At 33.1% G+C, this 20,536-nt stretch overlaps 1 protein-coding gene across 1 annotated transcript in view; it reads left to right on the forward strand.

Annotated features, from left to right (window-relative positions):
- Positions 1-20,536, forward strand: part of LOC133175688 (uncharacterized) — a 113,056-nt gene that overhangs the window by 23,472 nt on the left and 69,048 nt on the right. The window contains exons 4-14 of the mRNA XM_061310797.1: positions 2,959-3,204; positions 3,294-3,453; positions 3,691-3,860; positions 5,026-5,271; positions 6,388-6,559; positions 6,757-6,923; positions 9,943-10,170; positions 10,421-10,559; positions 11,298-11,464; positions 11,726-11,968; positions 12,111-12,258. Of these exons, the coding sequence (XP_061166781.1) occupies positions 2,959-3,204; positions 3,294-3,453; positions 3,691-3,860; positions 5,026-5,271; positions 6,388-6,559; positions 6,757-6,923; positions 9,943-10,170; positions 10,421-10,559; positions 11,298-11,464; positions 11,726-11,968; positions 12,111-12,258 (2,086 nt within the window). The remainder of the gene's footprint in view (positions 1-2,958; positions 3,205-3,293; positions 3,454-3,690; positions 3,861-5,025; positions 5,272-6,387; positions 6,560-6,756; positions 6,924-9,942; positions 10,171-10,420; positions 10,560-11,297; positions 11,465-11,725; positions 11,969-12,110; positions 12,259-20,536) is intronic.

Genomic DNA, 20,536 nt, shown 5'->3' on the forward strand with positions numbered 1-20,536 from the left:
ATATGGGGGCATCGGTGTTTCACAAACAAATCATTTTTTTGGCTACTTTATTAAAGAAGTGATGTATATTAGGCCCATTGTTATAATTTTGCTATACATAAAATCATCAATTTACATTGGTGTATAAAACGTTCTTTGGTCAAGATACATTAAGTTGTCAATTGTTTTGTGACAGTTTCGTAGTTCAGACTCTGAGCTCATGTAACAGCATTGAGATTTAATGTTATCTAGTTAAATACGTCCCTAACTTTAGAATGATAAGAAATTCATCTACATGTATACATGTTTTGAAAGTTTTCCAACAAAGCATCTGACACAATGACTAAATATGAAGAAGCACTTACGAATGATGTTTCATCTCACAAGATACTTTCTACTACGGATATGTCTCAAGATTTTCAACTAATCAAAAAGGGTTTGAGAGCGTAACAATGGACTTTTGTCTTTGTAAATATGACTGTACACCAGATAAGTATGAAAGTTTAGTTCAAGGCGTTCTCTGAATGAGCCTTAGTATGACTGTACTATTGCTAGTATTTTATTTTTACAAAAAGTACCACAAACTTATAAGTTCCCTTCTTTTCCTTTTCCATCCTTTAAAAGAAACCTAACAGTCAATTTATAGATGTGGAGTTAAGTTATCAATAACATTTGAAAATTAATTTTGATAAACTGGAAGCTACTGCAAATAGTTAATTCCCAAGAAGCAACAGGACCTTGAGCTGAAAGAATAGCTTATCTTTTTTTGTATTCTGTATTTTAGTAATTTAGTATACCGGTATGTCTTACATATCTAAAACAGTTCTGTCATTAGATTTCTTGTGATTTTGCTGCACAAATTTCACTGTGAATATGTCACACACTTTTCAGGAGAAACTATAACGACAAAAAACTCTTTTGGAAAAAAAATCTTACAATTGATACTTTAAAATTTACGATTTAACGGAAGGTCTTCATTTTAATAATTAACTGTAGCAATATCGAAAGGTGTGGCTTACTCCATTACTGCACATGACGTCGTAAAAACGCTTCATGTGTACATTTTTCGGCTACGGGAAAAGCAATTGGGACGTCACATGAAAACTGTATTGACTTTGACATGTTTTTATGTACTAAAACTGACCTTGTAATCAAAGTATAATATAGAATTATATAGAATATTTATTTTCAATCTAGAACCCAAATGGACATATATGAAATGATAACAATAATAAGACTAGCGTGTTCCAAGGAACGCATGTGTCGCCTGCTTTGTAACTTCATTAAAGATGTATATGTAAATGTTAGCTATTCATTTACTACTGGCATGGTGGTTCATGCAGAAAAAAAGCATCCACGGATAGTAGAGGATTGCGATAGACTCTGACAATCAAAGAAAATATGATTCCCAAACCTCAATTGAATAATTAAATTGAAATTATAATTATAATTATTTATCATTTTACATGGTCGCCCGCGTGGCGCAGTGGTTAGAGCGTTTGCTCTAGAGTCGCGGAGTAAGGAGCTGATCCTTACGTCGCGGTTTCGAATCCACTGCGGGACGCGGAGACCGGTCCTTCGGAAGAGACCGTATAAACCGAGGGCTCGTGTCGCAGTAAGTGTTGGCACGGAAAAGATCCCTCACTGCTCAATAGCCCTTAGTGTCGAGTATAGGTATAAATTTGCAGCCCTCCAGCGGCAAGTGGTGGCGTCTCCAAATGAGTGAACGATTCTCGAGAGGGACGTTTAACAACAAACAAACATTTTTCATATATATAAATACGTGTTTCAAAGTCTTTACTCCAATTGTCAGTCTACAGGATCCATTGTGGGATACAGATCCCGATGTATTTTCATAGTATTTTAATATCAGTTTGTGTGGTAACTGAATATCGTACAGTTTCAAAGTACAGCTCATAAACATGTATAAATTTTAATTTTCAACACCCCGCCTCTCAAAATCTAAAAGACATAAATTAAACCGTCCGGGACGTTTTTTGCAAAGTAGGTCAAGATCAAGTGGATTGTACAGCTAGTATTTTTCATAATGTTTTATGACAATCAGTGCACATGCTAAATAGCCTAGACTTACCTCTTAAATGTTAAAAAAAGAAATATGCTGTATATGGGCACTATTAACTATTTTGTGAAGTAGATCAAAGGTCAAGGGTCACGAGGTCGGTAACCACGGCAATTCATAAAAGCCATAGTACCAAGCAATATATGTGCAAAATATCAAATTCATATCAGTTACAGTTCTTGAGTTACAGGGTGTGACAGATGGACAGATAGACAGACGCCGGGTAAAGTGATCCCAAAGTGTCGCTCTGCTCTGCAGGCGACACCAAAAAATACTAGGGCATCAATGATAGTTGGAAACGAGGGATAATGTGCATAACGGGCAAAGCCCATTATACATAAATTATCCCACGTTTCCAACTATCGTTGATGTCTCTGACATACCCAACAAATAGACATTGATTCCTTATACTTACATTTATATGCTAAATAAAACTGTAAATATAAATTTAAAAAAAAATGCTTTCTGATAGATTTTAAATAAACGATGCCTCACATTTTAATTTCAATAGTCCCCACTGACGTCAGACACAAATACGGCCACACAAGATTGACACGCATATAACCTCTGACCTTTAACCTGTCGAAATTAACATTCCGGTAGAATGATCAAGAAATCAACTCGCCTAACTTTCAAAGAGTTATCAGAGAGAAAACAATTAGAAATGGAAATATATGTCCTTATCCCTCCCCCTTTCAGTTTTGCATACATATACATGTATAGTCTAAAACATGTTAAATAACTATTTCTTGAGTGAACTCTTGATATGTCAACACGCCTCTCCCTTAATAATTTCCCTTAACATTATCATTGATTTTTTTTTGTTATATGTTTTTCTTATAAAAATGCTTTGTGATTGTAATTGGCGATTTTATATTATTGTTTTTTTTCTTTTGAAGAATGTCCTGCATGGCGCTATGGTAACGATTGTCTTCCATGCTCCTGTAATCAGAACAACACAGAGAAATGCGATGCTGATACAGGAAATTGCACGTGTAAGGCCGGGTTTTCTGGAGAAACATGTGACTGTCTGACTGGAAAGCACACGTGTGATTCCAAAACCTCTTTTTGTCATTTGGACAACGGAAAACCAGTATGTCTTTGTAAAAAAGGGATATCAGCAACACCCCAGAATAAATGTAAAGGTGAGCTACACAAAAGGAAACAATGCTTTAATGTAGGTTAATCCAGAGGATTAAGGGGTTCAAAGTAGTATTTGATACTTTATCTGCAGATTTTGGCCTGCGATTTACGGAAAGGTCTGCTAAGGATAGAGGGGAAGTAGAGTTTTACGGTAACGGGACCTGGAATGCCTTGTGTATTTTGAGCTCTAGACCTTCAAAAAATATTTACAGTGTACTCAACGTTATCTGCAGACAACTTGGATTACCAGTGTGAGTATACATTTACATTGAATGGAATCGTGATTTGAGATATGCCATATACATACACAATTTAAACATACGTAACTAGTATTCCCTTGGGTGAGTTTTAGGAGAAAATGCAATATATTTTGTTTGCACTGAATTAATAATTTACTCGATACAATCAAGGCGGAGATACAGGCAGATGATTAAGAAATTATATCCAAATCTGTTTCAATTAAAATAATTTTTCTTATATATTTAAAGGGTGCATTCCAGTGCATATTTTTCCAAATACATTCCCAAAACTAACTTGCCAGATTACGAAATAGCTGAGGCATCATGTGACGGGACAGAAACTTCTCTGCAAGACTGTAACATTACCATGGAGCCTGCACTCAAGTGTAACATAGCTGTAGGGATTCAATGCTTAGCAGGTGATGCGTTTTTACTTGGTCTACATATCAAGAGATATTTCACGACGATGACTCGTCTTGAACATTATTTGTACATTGAAAGAAGTAATAAATACTCAATTTTCGTCAAACTCACTTAAAAAACTCTTGTATATATTTTTCTTATTCATATGTACGTTCCTTATTACAGAAGCTTTCCTCTGCTCAATTTCGGTCTTATTTATCATAAAAGATTCTTTTAGATGAAGAACTTTCATTAAAGCACATTTTAACGGCAAAATGCTAGTAGTAATACTATCAAAACTGCAGGATATATTGCTTTAAAACTGATTTCATACGAACAAAAGCTGCTTGTTCATAAGGGTTAATTCATACGTTGTAAGAATATCGGTTGTGGTCATCCGAGGTTTTTCTGTAATGAATTTTCATGAAATCTTTGCTTACCAACATGCTTACTAGTATTTAATGCATGCATGATGTCTCGATATACACGATTTGAAAAGGAATTTTTGAAATTTGAGAAAGTCATTTATAATGTGCATTTTACCATATTTTCAACTGAAATGAAATTTTAAAATGAATGCTGTATATAACGGACTTAATCAAATATTTCAAATAGTTACCAAAAATATGACAAGAGCGCCGCTCGTCACTGCGAGCTCTTAAAGCAACGCCTGGGCGAAGAGAAAATTCGGACTTTGCACATTGATCCAAATGATTTTTTCCCCTACCTCGAAACCCACATGCAACGCTTGTTGTTCTCGCTGCTTACTTCGTTTTCGCGATAACAGCAACTAAAAGTTCACGAAAAATATACGCACCTTGATTTAATGGATTTGCATACAGATAGTAGATTAAACGTTCTTTGTTAAAATTTCGCACTTTTCAAACTTCGTTTATGGCAGCTTACATACGACGTCATTTGACGTCACAGTTTAGACGTTCAAACTGTCTCGTCACAGTGTAGACGTTCAAAATGTCTTGTCACCGTCTAGACGTTCAAAATGTCTCGTCACCGTCTAGACGTTCAAAATGTCTCGTGCGGTTTGAAGTGGCGGCTCTTAAAATTAAGTGAACAACTGCGTTCGCCCCAACGGTCACACCGTCAACATATTATACATATGTATATACATAAATGTAAATACGAAATCTTGAAAGTCACGAGATATGACATATCACTTTTCAGCATGTCCGGAATGGAGATATGGAAAAGAGTGTACGTTCTGTTCATGTAACAAAACGAATACAGACAGTTGTGATCCTACCACAGGAGCTTGTACATGTAAACAAGGCTTCAGTGGTGCTACCTGTGATTGCTTGCAGGGAAATAATCCATGCAATGAAACAGTATCAGAATGCCATGCACAATCAGGATATCCACTGTGTCTTTGTAAAATCAAATTCATTGGAAGGAATAATTACAATTGTACAGGTACACATGTATCTCTCTCTTTCTCTCTGTTGTGTTTTTTTTTTTTTTTTTTTTTGCCAAAAGAGTACGGTAGTCAACCTTCATGTTCACTTCAGTGTTAATTAAATTATTAAACATAATAATATTACCCTTTATGAATCAGTACCTCCTATTTAACACTTTCTATATATGATGTGAATTCTCAACTGATTTGCATTTCGAAATGGGAATTAATATTAAGTGTTTAATTTAGACACCTTGAAGAAATTGACGATGAGGGTACAGAATTTTAATTAGTAGAACGGCAACCAATTTGATGGCCTGACGTTGTTGTTCACGTTGTGAGGGGTTTCATTTCATTGAAATTCATGCCAGAACGTGAATACTCATATCCATTTTACGCTAGAATGATTTTTAGCTCGACTCTTCTCGGCGATGTCGAGAAGAGCTTATGCTTTCCTCCCGGCGTCGATGTCAGTGTCGGCGTCCCTGTTTTAGGAGTTTTTAGGAGCAGATCCATTCTCAAGCAACTATAAGCCCAACCGGGACCAAACTTGTATGGATGAAACATCTACGGATGGACAATACCAGACTTGTATCAGATGCTGGATCTGACCTACATTTTCCAGATGAGTGACCAGGTTAAAGTTTTTGGAGCAGGTCCATTCCCAAGGAACTGTAAGACCTACCTTGATAAAACTTGCATGGATGGTGCATCTCCGGATGGATACTATTAGACTTGTATCAGATGCTGGATACGACCTATATTTTCCAGATGAGTGACCAGGTTCAAGTTTTTGGAGCAGGTCCATTTCAAAGGAACTATTATATATAATGTCCATACCTGAACAAAACTTGCAAGGATGATGCATCTATGGATGAACACTACCAGACTTGCTTTAGATGCTGACCTATATTTTCCTGATGAATGACCAGGTTTAAGTTTTTGGAGAAAGTCCATTCCCAAGTAACTATACGTCCTACTTAAATCAAACTTGCATGGATATTGATCTCAAGTTGCACACGAACTAGAAAAAAAAATTGTGAGATTTGCCTTACTTTTGGATTACATTCGTCGAGGTGTGTTTCGTAATCTTTGATTACCTATGTTTTTTTTTCTTATTGAAATCTATTTAGATCCAATACGGCTAGCAAATCAATCAACAACTGTAACGAGCAGCGGAAAAAAACTCTACGCTGGAAGAGTGGAGCTTTACGTTAACGGAAGTTGGGGAACGATTTGTGATGACGGCGCCTTTCCCGGAAGTAAAATGTTCAAAGTAATGTGTAGAAGTCTTGGTCTGCCAAGGTAAAGCAAAATATTGTCGTTTTAAGAGATGTTTAAAAAAAGGGGTTGCATTTATCAGTTTTTGATACTAGTATGTAGACTGAAAATTATTTTTTTTTTTAGGTAGTTGTAACACAATTAAATTATGATGAAAATTGAAGGAACATTTTTCTCTGTTTCCATGACTTATTGATGTTTCTATCTATTTTTATGGACAGCATATACACAGATTTCCGTAAAGAGGCATATTATGGCCAAGGTAGCGGTCCAATACATTATGGCTACATACAGTGTGGCGGAACAGAAGACACTGTTTCTCAGTGTTACACTTCCACCACTGCTTATTGTGACCATCATGAAGATCTTGGAATCATTTGTGGCGAAGGTATATATTTGTTTGTTAAAAATTTAGAAAAGCAAATTTTTGTTACTTTTTCCTCCTTGTATAAAGAAGGATGAAATATATGGAGATAACGAACAGTATTCAAGCTCAGAAGAACATTCAAACAATACAAATCAGGAGCAGAGCAAACACGAACCTCTAAAACATCAGAGGTGGAATCAGGTGCCATGGAGGAGTGAGCATCTCCTGCCAACCGGTCACACCCGCCGTGTGCTCCTTGTCATGTTCGGGGAAAAGGGAAAAAAAAAACGTCGACAATTCGGTGTGTTAACAATGGTCTAATAATTAGTATGAAAAACGTCAGTCAGCATAAAGAGAAGAAATACACACATGTATAAGAACTATTGTATACACAGTAAAATATACCTTTGAAGGAAAGAAATGTAAATGGAATTACAGGCAAAGTTGAAAATATAATTTATCTTATAATCTTATACATTCCCTATACATAAGAACCACGGGGACTACAGTATAATATATTTTCATCTGTATATCTGCCAGACATTTGTTTTCCAGGTGTTTCAATTGTTTAAATTTGATTAAGGTATGTCACTCCTGACATGCGTTATATCAAGGATTTTTCGAGAAGTGTATTTTAGGTAACTACACAAAGAGCATGTCTCAAAACTACAAAGAAATTATGGGGTCAATGTGCATCTTACTAAGCAACGATACAACTTACTTGACCTTTTTGCACTTAAATTGTAATTTTTAGGTTAATAACTTAAAAGTTTAATATATTTTACCAAATGTAATCATGGCAATAAATAACTATAAATTTATTTGAATAATTTTTGTTATTGAAAAAATCCTGCAAATTAGTGATCGTAAATTATTTTGTGACCTTTTTGCACTAAAAGAAAAAAAATCATATTTGGGGTATTAAAAGTCTTAACCGGCAATGAAACATTTTCCACTATCAAGCTTTTTATGACTTCAATGCTTATCAGTTGAGAGTATCATGTAGTTAAAAAAATGAAAGAAAAAAAATGTGATCAATGGTGTTAATTTTGAGATATTGATAAAAATGTGTAATTTCAAGGAATAAAAGAAGCATTTATCTTGACTTCATCAAGCAATTCTTTTTGGCAAAGTCTGTTGAGTGAATTTGTAAAATTTGTTCTAAAAATATCAATTGAAACCTATATTTAATATTCCTAGCATAAATAACAGTTCTCTGATTTAAAATGTGTAGGACTAAAGTTCCAAGAAATTAAATGAAACAGATTTGTAGATTTGAAGAATTTTCTTCTTAATATCCTACCACCAAAAAAATTTATGAAATAATCCCTTATAAAATTTGTTTCTCTACTGTTTTGTGAGCAGTTTAAAATTAAATGCTATATAATTAAAATTCTGACCAAACTTTTCTCAAAAGCTGACGTGTGACATACCTTAAGGTCTCCTGTACTTGACAGTGGTTCTCTGTACTCTTAAATATAGACAAGTCACAGAATAAAATTTAGTTTTATTGGATTCAAAAGGCTGAGCCATTATTTGAGGCCAGTGGCCATTTATATGATAATCATTGAAGTTTAAAAACCCGAATTTTCGACGTTTTTTTAATTAAACGTTTAGATGATGGGTTATGTATTTATTACACCACTAAGTGTAAAAAGTTGTAGATAAACTTTAAAGTTTACGAGCCTTAACTTTTTTTTCGATAATAGGGATAAATTTTTCAGGATAAGATTTATCAAGGACCAAAAAAAATTTAAAATCTTTTCCAATAACAAGACAGTACTAGTCATATTTATGAACAATCATTTTCAGCTATAAACATTCTTTTGTAAGCTGTTTGTTATGCCCCGCCATGAATATGGCCGGGGCATAAAGTGTTTGTCATGTCCGTCTTCCGTCCTTCCGTCCCTCCGTCCTTCCATCCTTCCGTCTTTCCTTCCGTCACGCTTTGCGTTTAGCTCTGTTCAAAGCTCAGTTTCAAAGAAACTATCCAAGATATTTTTATCAAACTTCATATGCTGATAGATATTGATGAGAGCTATGCAACTGCATCAACATTTTTTGACCTTGACCTTTCATTTGACCTTGACCTCACTTTTCTAAAATTAGTGTTTAGCTCAGTTTTAAAGACACCATTCAATACAGTGTTATCACACTTCATATGTTAATACATATGATGTAAGCTATTCAACTGCATCAACATTTTTTGACCTTGACCATTCCTTTGACCTTGACCTCACTTTTCTTAAATTAGTGTCAAACTTCATATGCTATACAAACTGATGTAAGCTATTCAACTGCATCAGCATTTTTTGACCTTGACCTTTCCTTTGACCTTGACCTCACTTTTCTCAATTTGTGTTTAACTCAGTTTTAAAGAAAACATTCATAATATTTTTATCAAACTTCATATGCTAATACATACTGATGGAACCTTTTCAACTGCACCAACATTTTTTGACCTTTCTCTTTCCTTTGACCTTAACTTCATTTATTTTAAATTAGTGCTTAGCTCACTTTTAAATAAAACCATTCAAAATATTTTTATCAAACTTAAATATGCTGATACGTATTTGTAAAAAGTGTTCAACTGCATCAAAAACATTTAACCTTGAACTTTCCTGTGACCTTGACCTCACTTTTCTTAGATTTGCATTTTGCTTAATTTTAAAGAAGCCATTTAAGATATATTTATGTAAGTTTAAATTGGCGAGAATTTATCATCTATATCACTCTTTTTTTTATTTCAATTTCAATTTTAAAGAAACTATTCAAGATATTCTCATTAAATTTCATACACTAATACAAATTTTCATGTTGCATTACTAATAAACTCTCGGCGGGGCATTCATGTCCTATGGACATATTTCTAGTTTGTTGAAATAAAATAATCTGCTATATTATAAACAGTATTTTAAGCATTAAAATTTGTTATTCCGTTGATGAGGAAGAAAAGCTATTTAATAAAAAATATTATTTCAAGAAAATTCAATTGTTTGGTTAAATAAAAAGACATTTTATAATTTAATGTTTTTTTTAGAATGTCCAGCATTCACATTTGGAAGCGACTGTATAAATTGCCAATGTGTACAGTCGAACACTCTCTATTGTAATAAAACATCTGGCCAATGTAAGTGTAAGGATGGGTTTGAGGGCCAGACTTGCTCCTGTCGTAAAGGGAATCACACGTGTGACCTAACAACATCCATCTGTGAAAATGACGCATGTTACTGCAAATATGGGATCAAACCAACGTCATCGTGTATTGGTTTGTTCATTTCCATTTTAAATCGACTGTTCTATCCTTTTTTTTTTTTAAATCTCTTCCAATTAATAGTGCATGTATATGCATGCATATGAAATTTTAAAAAAAAAAAGTATGTATTGTTGCATCAGAATATTTTATTTTTATATTTTTTTCTGCAGATTTAATGGATTTTATGCTTAAAAATTAATAATAGTATGTGTTAGTCATATTTAACTAATTTATTGTTATTTTTATTTACTCTTTACAACAGAGAGGCTCCGATTGGACAAGGCAAACAACAGTACTTTACAATATCATAGGAACAATAAGTGGAATTATATTTGTGCAGACGATTTGGCATCGCAATTTGCAAGCGACCGTGTCATTTGTCAGGCAATGAACCTACCCACGTAAGTTTTGATCCATATATCAAAGGAGTGTTTTCACATTTGTTATTTAAAAGAATTGCGCTAAAAGCTTGTAAAACCTCTAAATTAAGCACAGGCATTAATATTCATCGAACTTACGAAGGAATGTTAAGAGAATATGTAAGTAACAGTCTATATTACAACTCCATACTTCCAAGTATGTTGAAAACAACATTTCCAGACTGCTTTAGATTAAAAGAAAACAAGCAATGTGGATTAAAATATCTGGTATAACTTAATCTGTAACAAAAGCCCTGTAAGCACCAGTAGAGATGTAGCCTTCTTTTAATTGTGTATTAGATTAATTGTATCATAATACATGTACATTAAGTGTAAATGTGGCAACCATTAAAGGTTCATGCCTATGTTCATTCATTTAAAATTATGCTTTAATAGTTATAAAAGGAATCTAATTTTTGATTAAAATGAAAACTGTTTCAGCATACCCTTAGGGCCGAAATTTGAGAAAAATTTCTTTTAACCTTGATAATTTCAAAAAGTAAAAGAAGAAAATTTTCCTTGTTAGAGTTAACTCTAGATCTCTTTAAGAGGATCGAAGATGGTCCACAAATGGCCTATTAAGATGTTGTAAAAATCAGCATTATTGTTTAAGCAGCGATAGAATGGTGCATTTGTTTGGAACCCATCATAATTTTCAAGCCTTCAATTAATTTTTTTTAAAGAATTCAAGCTTTATATTCATTTTATTTGATATTGAAGACGCATTACAAGACTGAAGGAGATTTACACTGCACACAAAGGTTATAAGTTAAAGATTGATGACCGGTGTATGACTGCATTGCCCTCTCCCAGAGGGGAATGCCTGAGGTTTGAGGACAGTCTCTCCATCTGTGACAACGGAATCGTGCAACTTCAGTGCTTAACAGGTATACATATAATAAATATGATAAACGTGTTTTATGATTCAAATGCTTCATCGTAGATCGGACACCCTTTTACTCCAAAGAATAGTTGATTTTTTAAACTTAATACAGTGGTTATTCTTGTGAAGGTAAGTCTGAATATAGAGAAGTTCGAATGTAATTCAACATTTTTTGGATGGATAAATGCTGTTTTTCTCAAAATATATGGAAAACACACTTTTTTTGTTTTTTTTTTAAATTTTTGGTGCTCTTCTGTGCATATAGAATGCCCAGACTGGACATACTTCACCCAAAACGAATGCCATGACTGTCCTTGTAACGTGACAAACACAGAACGCTGTGACAAGAGATCAGGGAAATGTGTATGTAAACCTGGATATGTAGGGGATCTCTGCAACTGTAAGGGGAATACCTGTAACATCGATGTGGCTTTTTGTCAAGAAAACGAAAACGGAACTAGCTGCTTATGTAAACCTGGCTATGAAAACAGAGGATTCAATTGTCAAGGTACTTTCTTGAGAGAAATGATTTTAAGTTTAAATGGAATTCATACGTTCTGGTTTGATCTCCACTTATCATCTGGATGTCAACAATCTTGTCTATTCAGAATCTTAAAGAAGTACCGTACTAAAACATACAACTTTTGTAGATTCTTTAAGGCTGACTTCGACAAAAAACCTGACATCAAGCTTTAAAAGCGTGGAGTACAGAATTGGCATTTCCTGGATTTCTGCCTTTGCACCACGATACTCAACTCCACTGTATAATGGTGTTTGTGAACGACTGGGATTACCCACGTAAGAGAAGTGTTAAGTTTGACTCCTTTTTGTTCATTTTTCAAAATATATTCAATGTTGTTGTTTGGTTGCTATGAGATTTGAGAAACAAATGAACATGTACCTTAATCTTTGCAATTATAATTTTATATATATATATATATATATATATATATATATATATATATATATATATATATATATATATATATATATATATATATATTAGGGATGTCAACGAATATTCGAGTACTCGACTATCGATCGATCATACCGACTATCGACTAAATTTCTTTAGTCGGTTATTCGTTAAAAATGTGTTACCTAATAGTAATTTTAAATTCAAGGTAATAAACTTGGATCTGCCCATTTCATTTATTTACAGATCAATGTTCTCGTAAGTAAAACTCAGGATAAGGTTTAACTGTTCAAAGGAAATTATGTATATATCGATTTATGTTCGGCAAACATGCCTCCAAAATCTACAGTTTTGGCATACTTTAAAAGATGTCAGGACGGAAAAACTGTGAAAAGTACGTTATCAAGTTTATGTGAAACTGAACTTGTATTCTGCAGTGGAACATCAAATATTGTGTATCTATGCCGAATCCGTCAAACATATAGAGTCTTCAAGTAAAACTTTCCTAGTAAGTTCTCCGCAAAAAATGACAAAAAAAAAGCAGAGCCGGTGTAAAGACGAATAATGACCCCCATAGAATAATGACCACGGGGTCATATTTCAACGACAAAAAATGACCCCCCAGCCGTAGAAAAAATTAATTTTTTGTAGAAAAAGAGACCTAGGGGTCATTATTTTACGTATGGGTCCTATAAAAAAAATGACCCCCGTTGAAAAATGACCCCCTTTTCAACAGAGTGCATGATCCAAAATTTATAACGGTTGATTGATGCCAAGGTTTGAATGGTTGATATTCATCTTTATGCCCTTTTTGACCAACACTGGACCACACGCACGATTAAAATGCAATAAAACCGCATTACATTTACCTGCATATTTCTGTCTTTTAGGCCTATTGTGTTCTCAGCACATATTGAAAATCGCAAAATGGCTACTATTGGTTATAACCGTAATTTCCCTTTATGACTGTCTTCCATTTGTTTCATATTTGGATATTTGACTGATTATAGACATTCATAGCTAAATAACAGACAAGCGGGATGTTCTGGCTTTTCGTTTGTAAACATGTCTCCCAAAGTATTCAGCATGCTTTGAGTAGGATCAACTTTTTTTTTAAAAAATGAAGGAAAAAAAAAAGAATGAGATACTAGAAATAAATACGGAACGTTATGCAATGTAATATATATGTATATTTTGAATGACATAAAAAGTCGTGCAAATGAGGTAGAATGTATCGAAAATGACGTAATAACTCGTGCAAACGACATACTGTGGATATATATATTTCTTAATGAAAAAATGGTGAAGATAACGAACAGTGATGATTTTAAAATACTGTAGATTCCTTATTTTTCGCGAGTACTTATTATCGCGAAATTGCTCTTTCACGTCAAATCGCGAGAACAATTATTCTCGAGTGGACGGTTGATCAAGGGATTTTACATTGATTTCAGCGCCATAAAAATAAAAGCGAGAAATTTTAATTCGCGAATGGTGCTTCTCGCGTAATTACGCGATAATTAATTCCTCGCGTATATTTAGGAATCTACAGTATCCACAAGCAGTACAATTTTGTTAAAAGGGCATAAAAAGGACCCCGAAAATTGCAGAGGTGGAATCAGGTGTCTAGCAAGAGTAAGCATCTCCTGTTGTCCCGTCACACCCGCCGTGAGCGCTATTAATAAATCAGGTAAACGGGACATTCCGTTGTCGAATTTAGTATAAAAACAAGGGCCAAACAATTGACCCAATTATAGGTTATATTTGTTGACATGGTCATTGATACGGCCATTGAATCTACGAAATGCTGACTTTAAACGAGGTTGTTGAAACCCCTGTAACATCAACTAACATGTATCTGTCAGTAGGCTGCCTCGATTTAAAAATTAATCGTGCTCTTGGGTATCGAATAAGTTGATAGACGTAAACATTATTATATATGCAAATGATTGCAGAATATTACTTCATAAATAAGGAAATTTGACAATAGAAAAGGCTGAAGTCATCTCGTTTGTCAGACAATTTAGTTGTTAGTTGGTCTTCATCGTCTATAGTCAGTAGAACGTCCAAATATGAAGCAGACGTGACAAACATAAGAAGGACATAAAATTTCTGCATGTCTGAAATATATACAATCTTATAATGTGCATTCAAATTTATGTATAAACAGTGGTCTACTCTATGGGAATTTCTTTTCAAGTATATAGAAGTAATACATGGAGAATCCCAGTATAATGTACATTCAAGTCTGTTAACATGGTCGTCTGAGAATAGGATACATACATGTAAGAGGAATATTTTTTAATCCACTTTAAAACAGTGATAAATTTGTCAAATCAATATGGAAACATTTTTAATACAGTGTATATTGAAGTAGATTAATGTTTTCAATTTATAATTAAAGACAGACTATTTTATTGACCTTCAAGGTGAATACATGTATAAGGATTTATTTTTCCTACATTGAACTAAAAAAAGATTGAAAACAATTCTGAAAAGTTATTTCACCTGCATCTGAATTCTACTCAAGTGAACATAGTATTCAAGCACAAAGAATCGGAGAAGAGGGAGGTATTGTTCCCCCTTTTCTGAATGTAAATTTTAGCAATTTTTAATTTGAAAATGTTCATTGAAAGTCTTGTAACCACCCCCTCTTTCTCATAAAGTATAGTTAAAAAATCTCTCCTACTTGAGTGAACAAGATGAACATAATATTCAGGCACATAGAATCAGGGATGGGGTGTCCACCCCCTTCCATTTCCATGAACGTATTTTTTTTTCGCTTGAAAATTTTCATTGCATGTCTGGTTGTCCTGCCCCCAACTTTTTGATACAGTAGAGTAAAAGAAAATCCCACTTACATCAATAAACTTTTTGAGGGGTTCATCAAAGATATTTTATATATAGATAACTAAAAGTATTTTTTGCCTCTTATAATGCGCCATTTCCCCTTTCGATGCTATGCCTGACATTTATTTTTTCTACATTGCACCAAAACTAGATTTCAAATGCAAAATTAATACTGGTTATGCTTATGTTAACTCCTATTCTTTCACTGTGTTTGGTTAGGACTTAAGCAAATGTAAACAAGAAACTTGACATGTCTGCTTAATCAGTTTGTATCAATTTAATCGTTGAATCATATATATAATAAAACAATTTTTACTGTTTTTTCTGTCAGGACGATCAGTGATTTTCCACCATCGAAAAACAATGCTCTCCTCTCCCTTTGGACTCGATAAATCTTTAACTCCACTAGATTCTGAATCATTGAATTGACCTTAAAAACAGCAATGATTGTATAATGTAATGAAATCAATGTATCATCGATTTATTCCCAATGAAGCTCAAGTGAGCATTTTGGCCGAAAAGTGCCCCCTAAAAGTTTCAACTTTAATCCGCTTTAATTCACAAGGGGTCATTACTCTACGGGGGTCATTTTTCTTCACGTGGGGTATGCATGTTTTAAGGGTGATGACACTTTTTCTACGGGCAAAAGGGTCATTTTTCGACGTCGAAAAATGACCCCCGGTCATTATTCTATGGGGGTCATTATTCGTCTTTACACCGAAAAGAAAAATGTTGCTAACACAAACATGTTTATCAAGGATTGTCTACAATGTACCTCTTTTTGTTGTAAATGGAGAGGGCGTTCTAGAATTGTTTGGTTTTGATTTAAATTATAAAGTTTCAACCTGCAATTCCATAAGATTTGACGTAATGCAACTATTCATAAAGAATGATCAAACAGCTGTTACAAAATTGTAAACACATGTAAACTGGGGGACATTTAACATAATTAAACGGTGTTTCTTTCTGATATTAATTTCATACAGTCATTTTAAGATTGTATTGATTGTTTGTACAAAATCTCATAATTAAAATTTATCGCGAGTTCTCTCTGTTTTCATAAGAGGCACGCTTTAATTGTTTACCAGTCATAGGTCACTGACAAAACACGTACAAATGACTTCAATTAACGGGTACATGTACCAGCCTTATGAAAAGAAAGGACAAATGCCAGTGTTTGATATCCTGCATTTAGATAAAATGTGAAGTAAATATTATATTTGAAATCAAATACATTGGATACATGTAGATGTATTTATTGTACAACGTAAATGTTTACGATTCAGAGATTCGTTGTATAATGGTGATAGCGTAGTAAATATTGTACAACTAGTCTATAAAAGACAAATAGTGAAAATGACATTCTAAATTAATTTAAATTTCAAAGAATATTCGACTATTTTTCGACTAAAGCCTCCGACTATTCGACTAAGCTGTCCGAATAAAATTGACATCCCTAATATATATATATATATATATATATATATATATATATATATATATATATATATATATATATATATATATATATATATATATATATATATATACGAGTGCTGTCCCAGAATAACGCGAACAATTTCAATAATTTTTGTTTCACTTATATTATAACATTAAAAGTTGTTGTGCACCGTAATCAACATTTTTTTTTACAAAATACATTGAAATTTCAATAAAATATCTCTATAAATAACATTTTTCTCTCAGATAAAGGCATCAGTTAAAATAGCTATCCTCGCAACACCGACGACGTCAAAACGCAGCTCGTAGTGAATTTATTGAGTAATTGTGCTTTTTTAAAATTTCGTTCAAAGCATAAATTTGATACTGTATTTGTTTCTTTTTAGTAACCCAGTTATCTATTTCACACATACTACAGTTAAGGAAGCATCATGGAATTAATTCTTTTAATAGATAATTTTCCAACCCCGATCATAAACCTAAATGCTTGAATAGTTAATGGTGGTCTCCACATATGACGTTCAGGTCTAAATTTTTCAGATTGTCTTTATTTCTGCTGATATTCCAAACGTCTCTTCCACTGGATAACCAGTCCATCCATCTTTAAACCTCTTTTACTAAGCAGTCCCTGAAACGTTCTACTTTCCCATTTTTCCGTTCGCTCTCCGTTCGTTCACTTTGCGTTCACCTTGCTTTCAGCGTTCACTTATCGTTCAGTCTTTATTGTCATTCGGAACTCCGAAGTGAAAGGACTTATCTTTTTTTAAGTAAGGATTTAGAGGTTTTGAATTTAATAATTAACATATCGTGTTTAAAGAATCATTATTTCATGGGAAAAAAAATATATACAATATTTATTTTTATTATTCTAACTTAGCTGTTAGGTTATTTATTAAATTTTTCTGGAAAATAGATGTTGTTATAAGCACATGTATGTACCTATGTAGAACGATGCTGAAAAATTAAATTTAAATACGGGCAATATACAGATACTTCAAGCACTGCAACATTTTGTTGTTATGTTAAAGACGACAAATCGTTAATGGATAGATAATATTCGAAGTCAAATAATTTACCAACTGCAGCAAAACTACGAAAATATTTATTTATATCACATTTTTTTTCAAATAATACAGAAATACATGTTAGAACAAGTTCTGAGAATTATAAACAGTACTGCAGATATCCAGTTAATTAAATATCTTTAGAGCGAATTAAATTGAAAGCGTGGTTTAAAAAATATATGTTTAAAATGTTATACATTATAGAATTTTTTTTTTCTACTTTACATGTATAAAGTCTTTAATTAGAGAGAGAAGAATGCCTTTATAACACGATTATCATTAATATAACCATGGTTATTCTCCAGTAATGATATGTTTCACCGTAACTTTATATGTTTGCCATTCGATATGATTAAGACCCCCACCCCCAGCCCCCTTTCCCCTAAATCGGTTACTTAGTTTGTATTCCCAGTATATTTTAATTAACATTTAAAAAGAAGTTAATGTGTTTTGTGCACAAAAATTTCAGTCTCAAAACAAACATGCATCTAAACAAAGTCATTAAACAACAGTAGTTCAAAATATACATGTGCTGGCGGTGATATTTTAAAGGAGATGGGCGAACATAGCGTGCAGAAAGCCTATAGCTTCAGATATATAAAAATCATGTTCAAATTGTGAGTTTAGTTTTTAGAGTAAAGGTCTCATTATTGAAATTCATGAAATTATGATAAACAAAACTTTTCTGGGGAAAATTTTCTCGTCAAAATTTATTCTTTTATTAAAAAATAATGTGGTATTCGTGGGGTTCGAACCCTAGCAGTAAATATTCCGAGTATATATCATTTTCTTTCGAGACTAGCACGCTAACCACTAGACTACACAAGTCCTGATGAATAGGGGTATTCAAATCATGTTTGTTATATGACCCTTGACTTAATGGACTTCAAGTATTTCGCGTAAAGATGCGAATGTTATGTCATAAAAGTATTTTTTTTTAAGGTATAGTGGGTCTTTGCTCCATATTTTTGGTAACCAAAAAACGTATATTTTTATGCAAACGTTGAGGATTAACTTTCAAAAAAATGGAGCGAAGACCAACAAATAATATGAATGCCTCTTTGTATCATCTTGTCCGAGTATAATCACGGCCGGGAAATGTCTACAGATACATGTAGAAGTCTGCTCAATAAATCATCATAAAAAATAAAACTGACGCAAAAATATATTATTGCATTAAAATTTTAAAATATGAGTGTATTTAAACAATACGTCCACATACCTTTGTAAAATATTTTAATTTTTTCTGGTTATTTTACACGGAATCGCCTTGGCACGGAAATATATGTATGGTTGTTACAACCGTTGTAATTCATTCTATAAATCCGTAGTTTTCTCTTCTAAAATCCACATTATTTGTAATGGTTTTATATATCAAATAAGAATAAACATATTTATTTTACATCTAGATTAATTTTATCTTTTATACTACAGTGTTCGGTAACAATTACAATGTTATACAGCGATAAAAATCGTGTTATTAAAAAGTTGAATTTAAACATCGTACATACATGTATATGCAGAAAATATTGTAAGAAACTTAAATTAATAATTTTACTTAATGTGCATGCATCGTCTTTCTTAGGACAATTTTCATTGATTTGTTTATTTATTTATTATTCATTTATTATTTATTTATTTTTTAGCACCAGGCATTAGAATACAATAGAATAGTTTCAATGCAAGGAAAAGATCAGAGGCCTTCCTAATAAATCGTTCATCTTGCGTTCACCGTTCGTTCACCTTCACTTTGCGCTCGCGTTTGCGCTCCGTTCGCGTTCTGCGTTCGGTCACCGTTCACACATCGCTCACCAAGTTGCGTTCAGCGTTTATACACATCGTTCACTCACCGTTTGCTCTGCGTTCTTTCAGCGTTCGTTTTGCGTTAGCTCACGGTTCAAGTGGGAAAGTAGAACGTTTCAGGGACTGTAAGTAAAACCATTGTTCGAAACATGTGTATATGTCGTTCCGTCTATTCCATTTCTTTTCCTGTACACACAGGAGTCGTATCCCGTTCCACAAAGCACTGAGTGATAATTTGGTTCGCCGCATTATCGCCCGACGTCGCCGTTTTTGACTATATCTCACTAAAAGTGTTTGTGCATATAACGTCATACTTTTCTTATTGATGAAGTCAAAGTTATAATTTCTTTTACACACGATTACTCTAGATCATGGAGTTTCTATGGATATAAAGTTTTTCACATTTATAGTTCCATATAGCCAGGTAATAAAGAAAACATCGCTGGCAACGCTATTTTTGAAAGTCAAAAAATTACCGCGCGCCGACCACCGATATTTTAACTACTGTACCTGTAAACACTGTTTTTAAACGCATATGACATTACAACGTTATAGAATAAAACTGACTTTGGTTAAATTGACGAAAATATCATTTCCCAATATTATGTAAAAAAAAAAATGAAACATTTTTTCAGGTAGTTTATTAAATATTTAAAAAGTTCGCGTTTTTCTGGGATAACCCTCGTATATATATATATATATATATATATATATATATATATATATATATATATATATATATATATATATATATTGTAGAGATGAAAAAAATACATTGAAAAAGTAAAAAGGAAAAAAAAATCTCTTGTAAAATAGGACGAATAATCTAAACACATCTACATTTGTGAAACCTACAAATACACTTTTGAAGTTTTTGTAATGTTGGAATTCTACTAATGTATGAGATAAAGAAACTTAGAGAAACAGCATTTTATTTGTCATTGCGTTAAAGAAAACAATATGTAGCAAGGAATAATTACCC

This window comes from Saccostrea echinata, unplaced genomic scaffold, assembly GCF_033153115.1.
Source record: "Saccostrea echinata isolate AGI-Se365-2 ecotype Australia unplaced genomic scaffold, CSIRO_AGI_Sech_v1 ptg000064l, whole genome shotgun sequence".
In the NCBI taxonomy this organism is placed as follows: domain Eukaryota; kingdom Metazoa; phylum Mollusca; class Bivalvia; order Ostreida; family Ostreidae; genus Saccostrea; species Saccostrea echinata.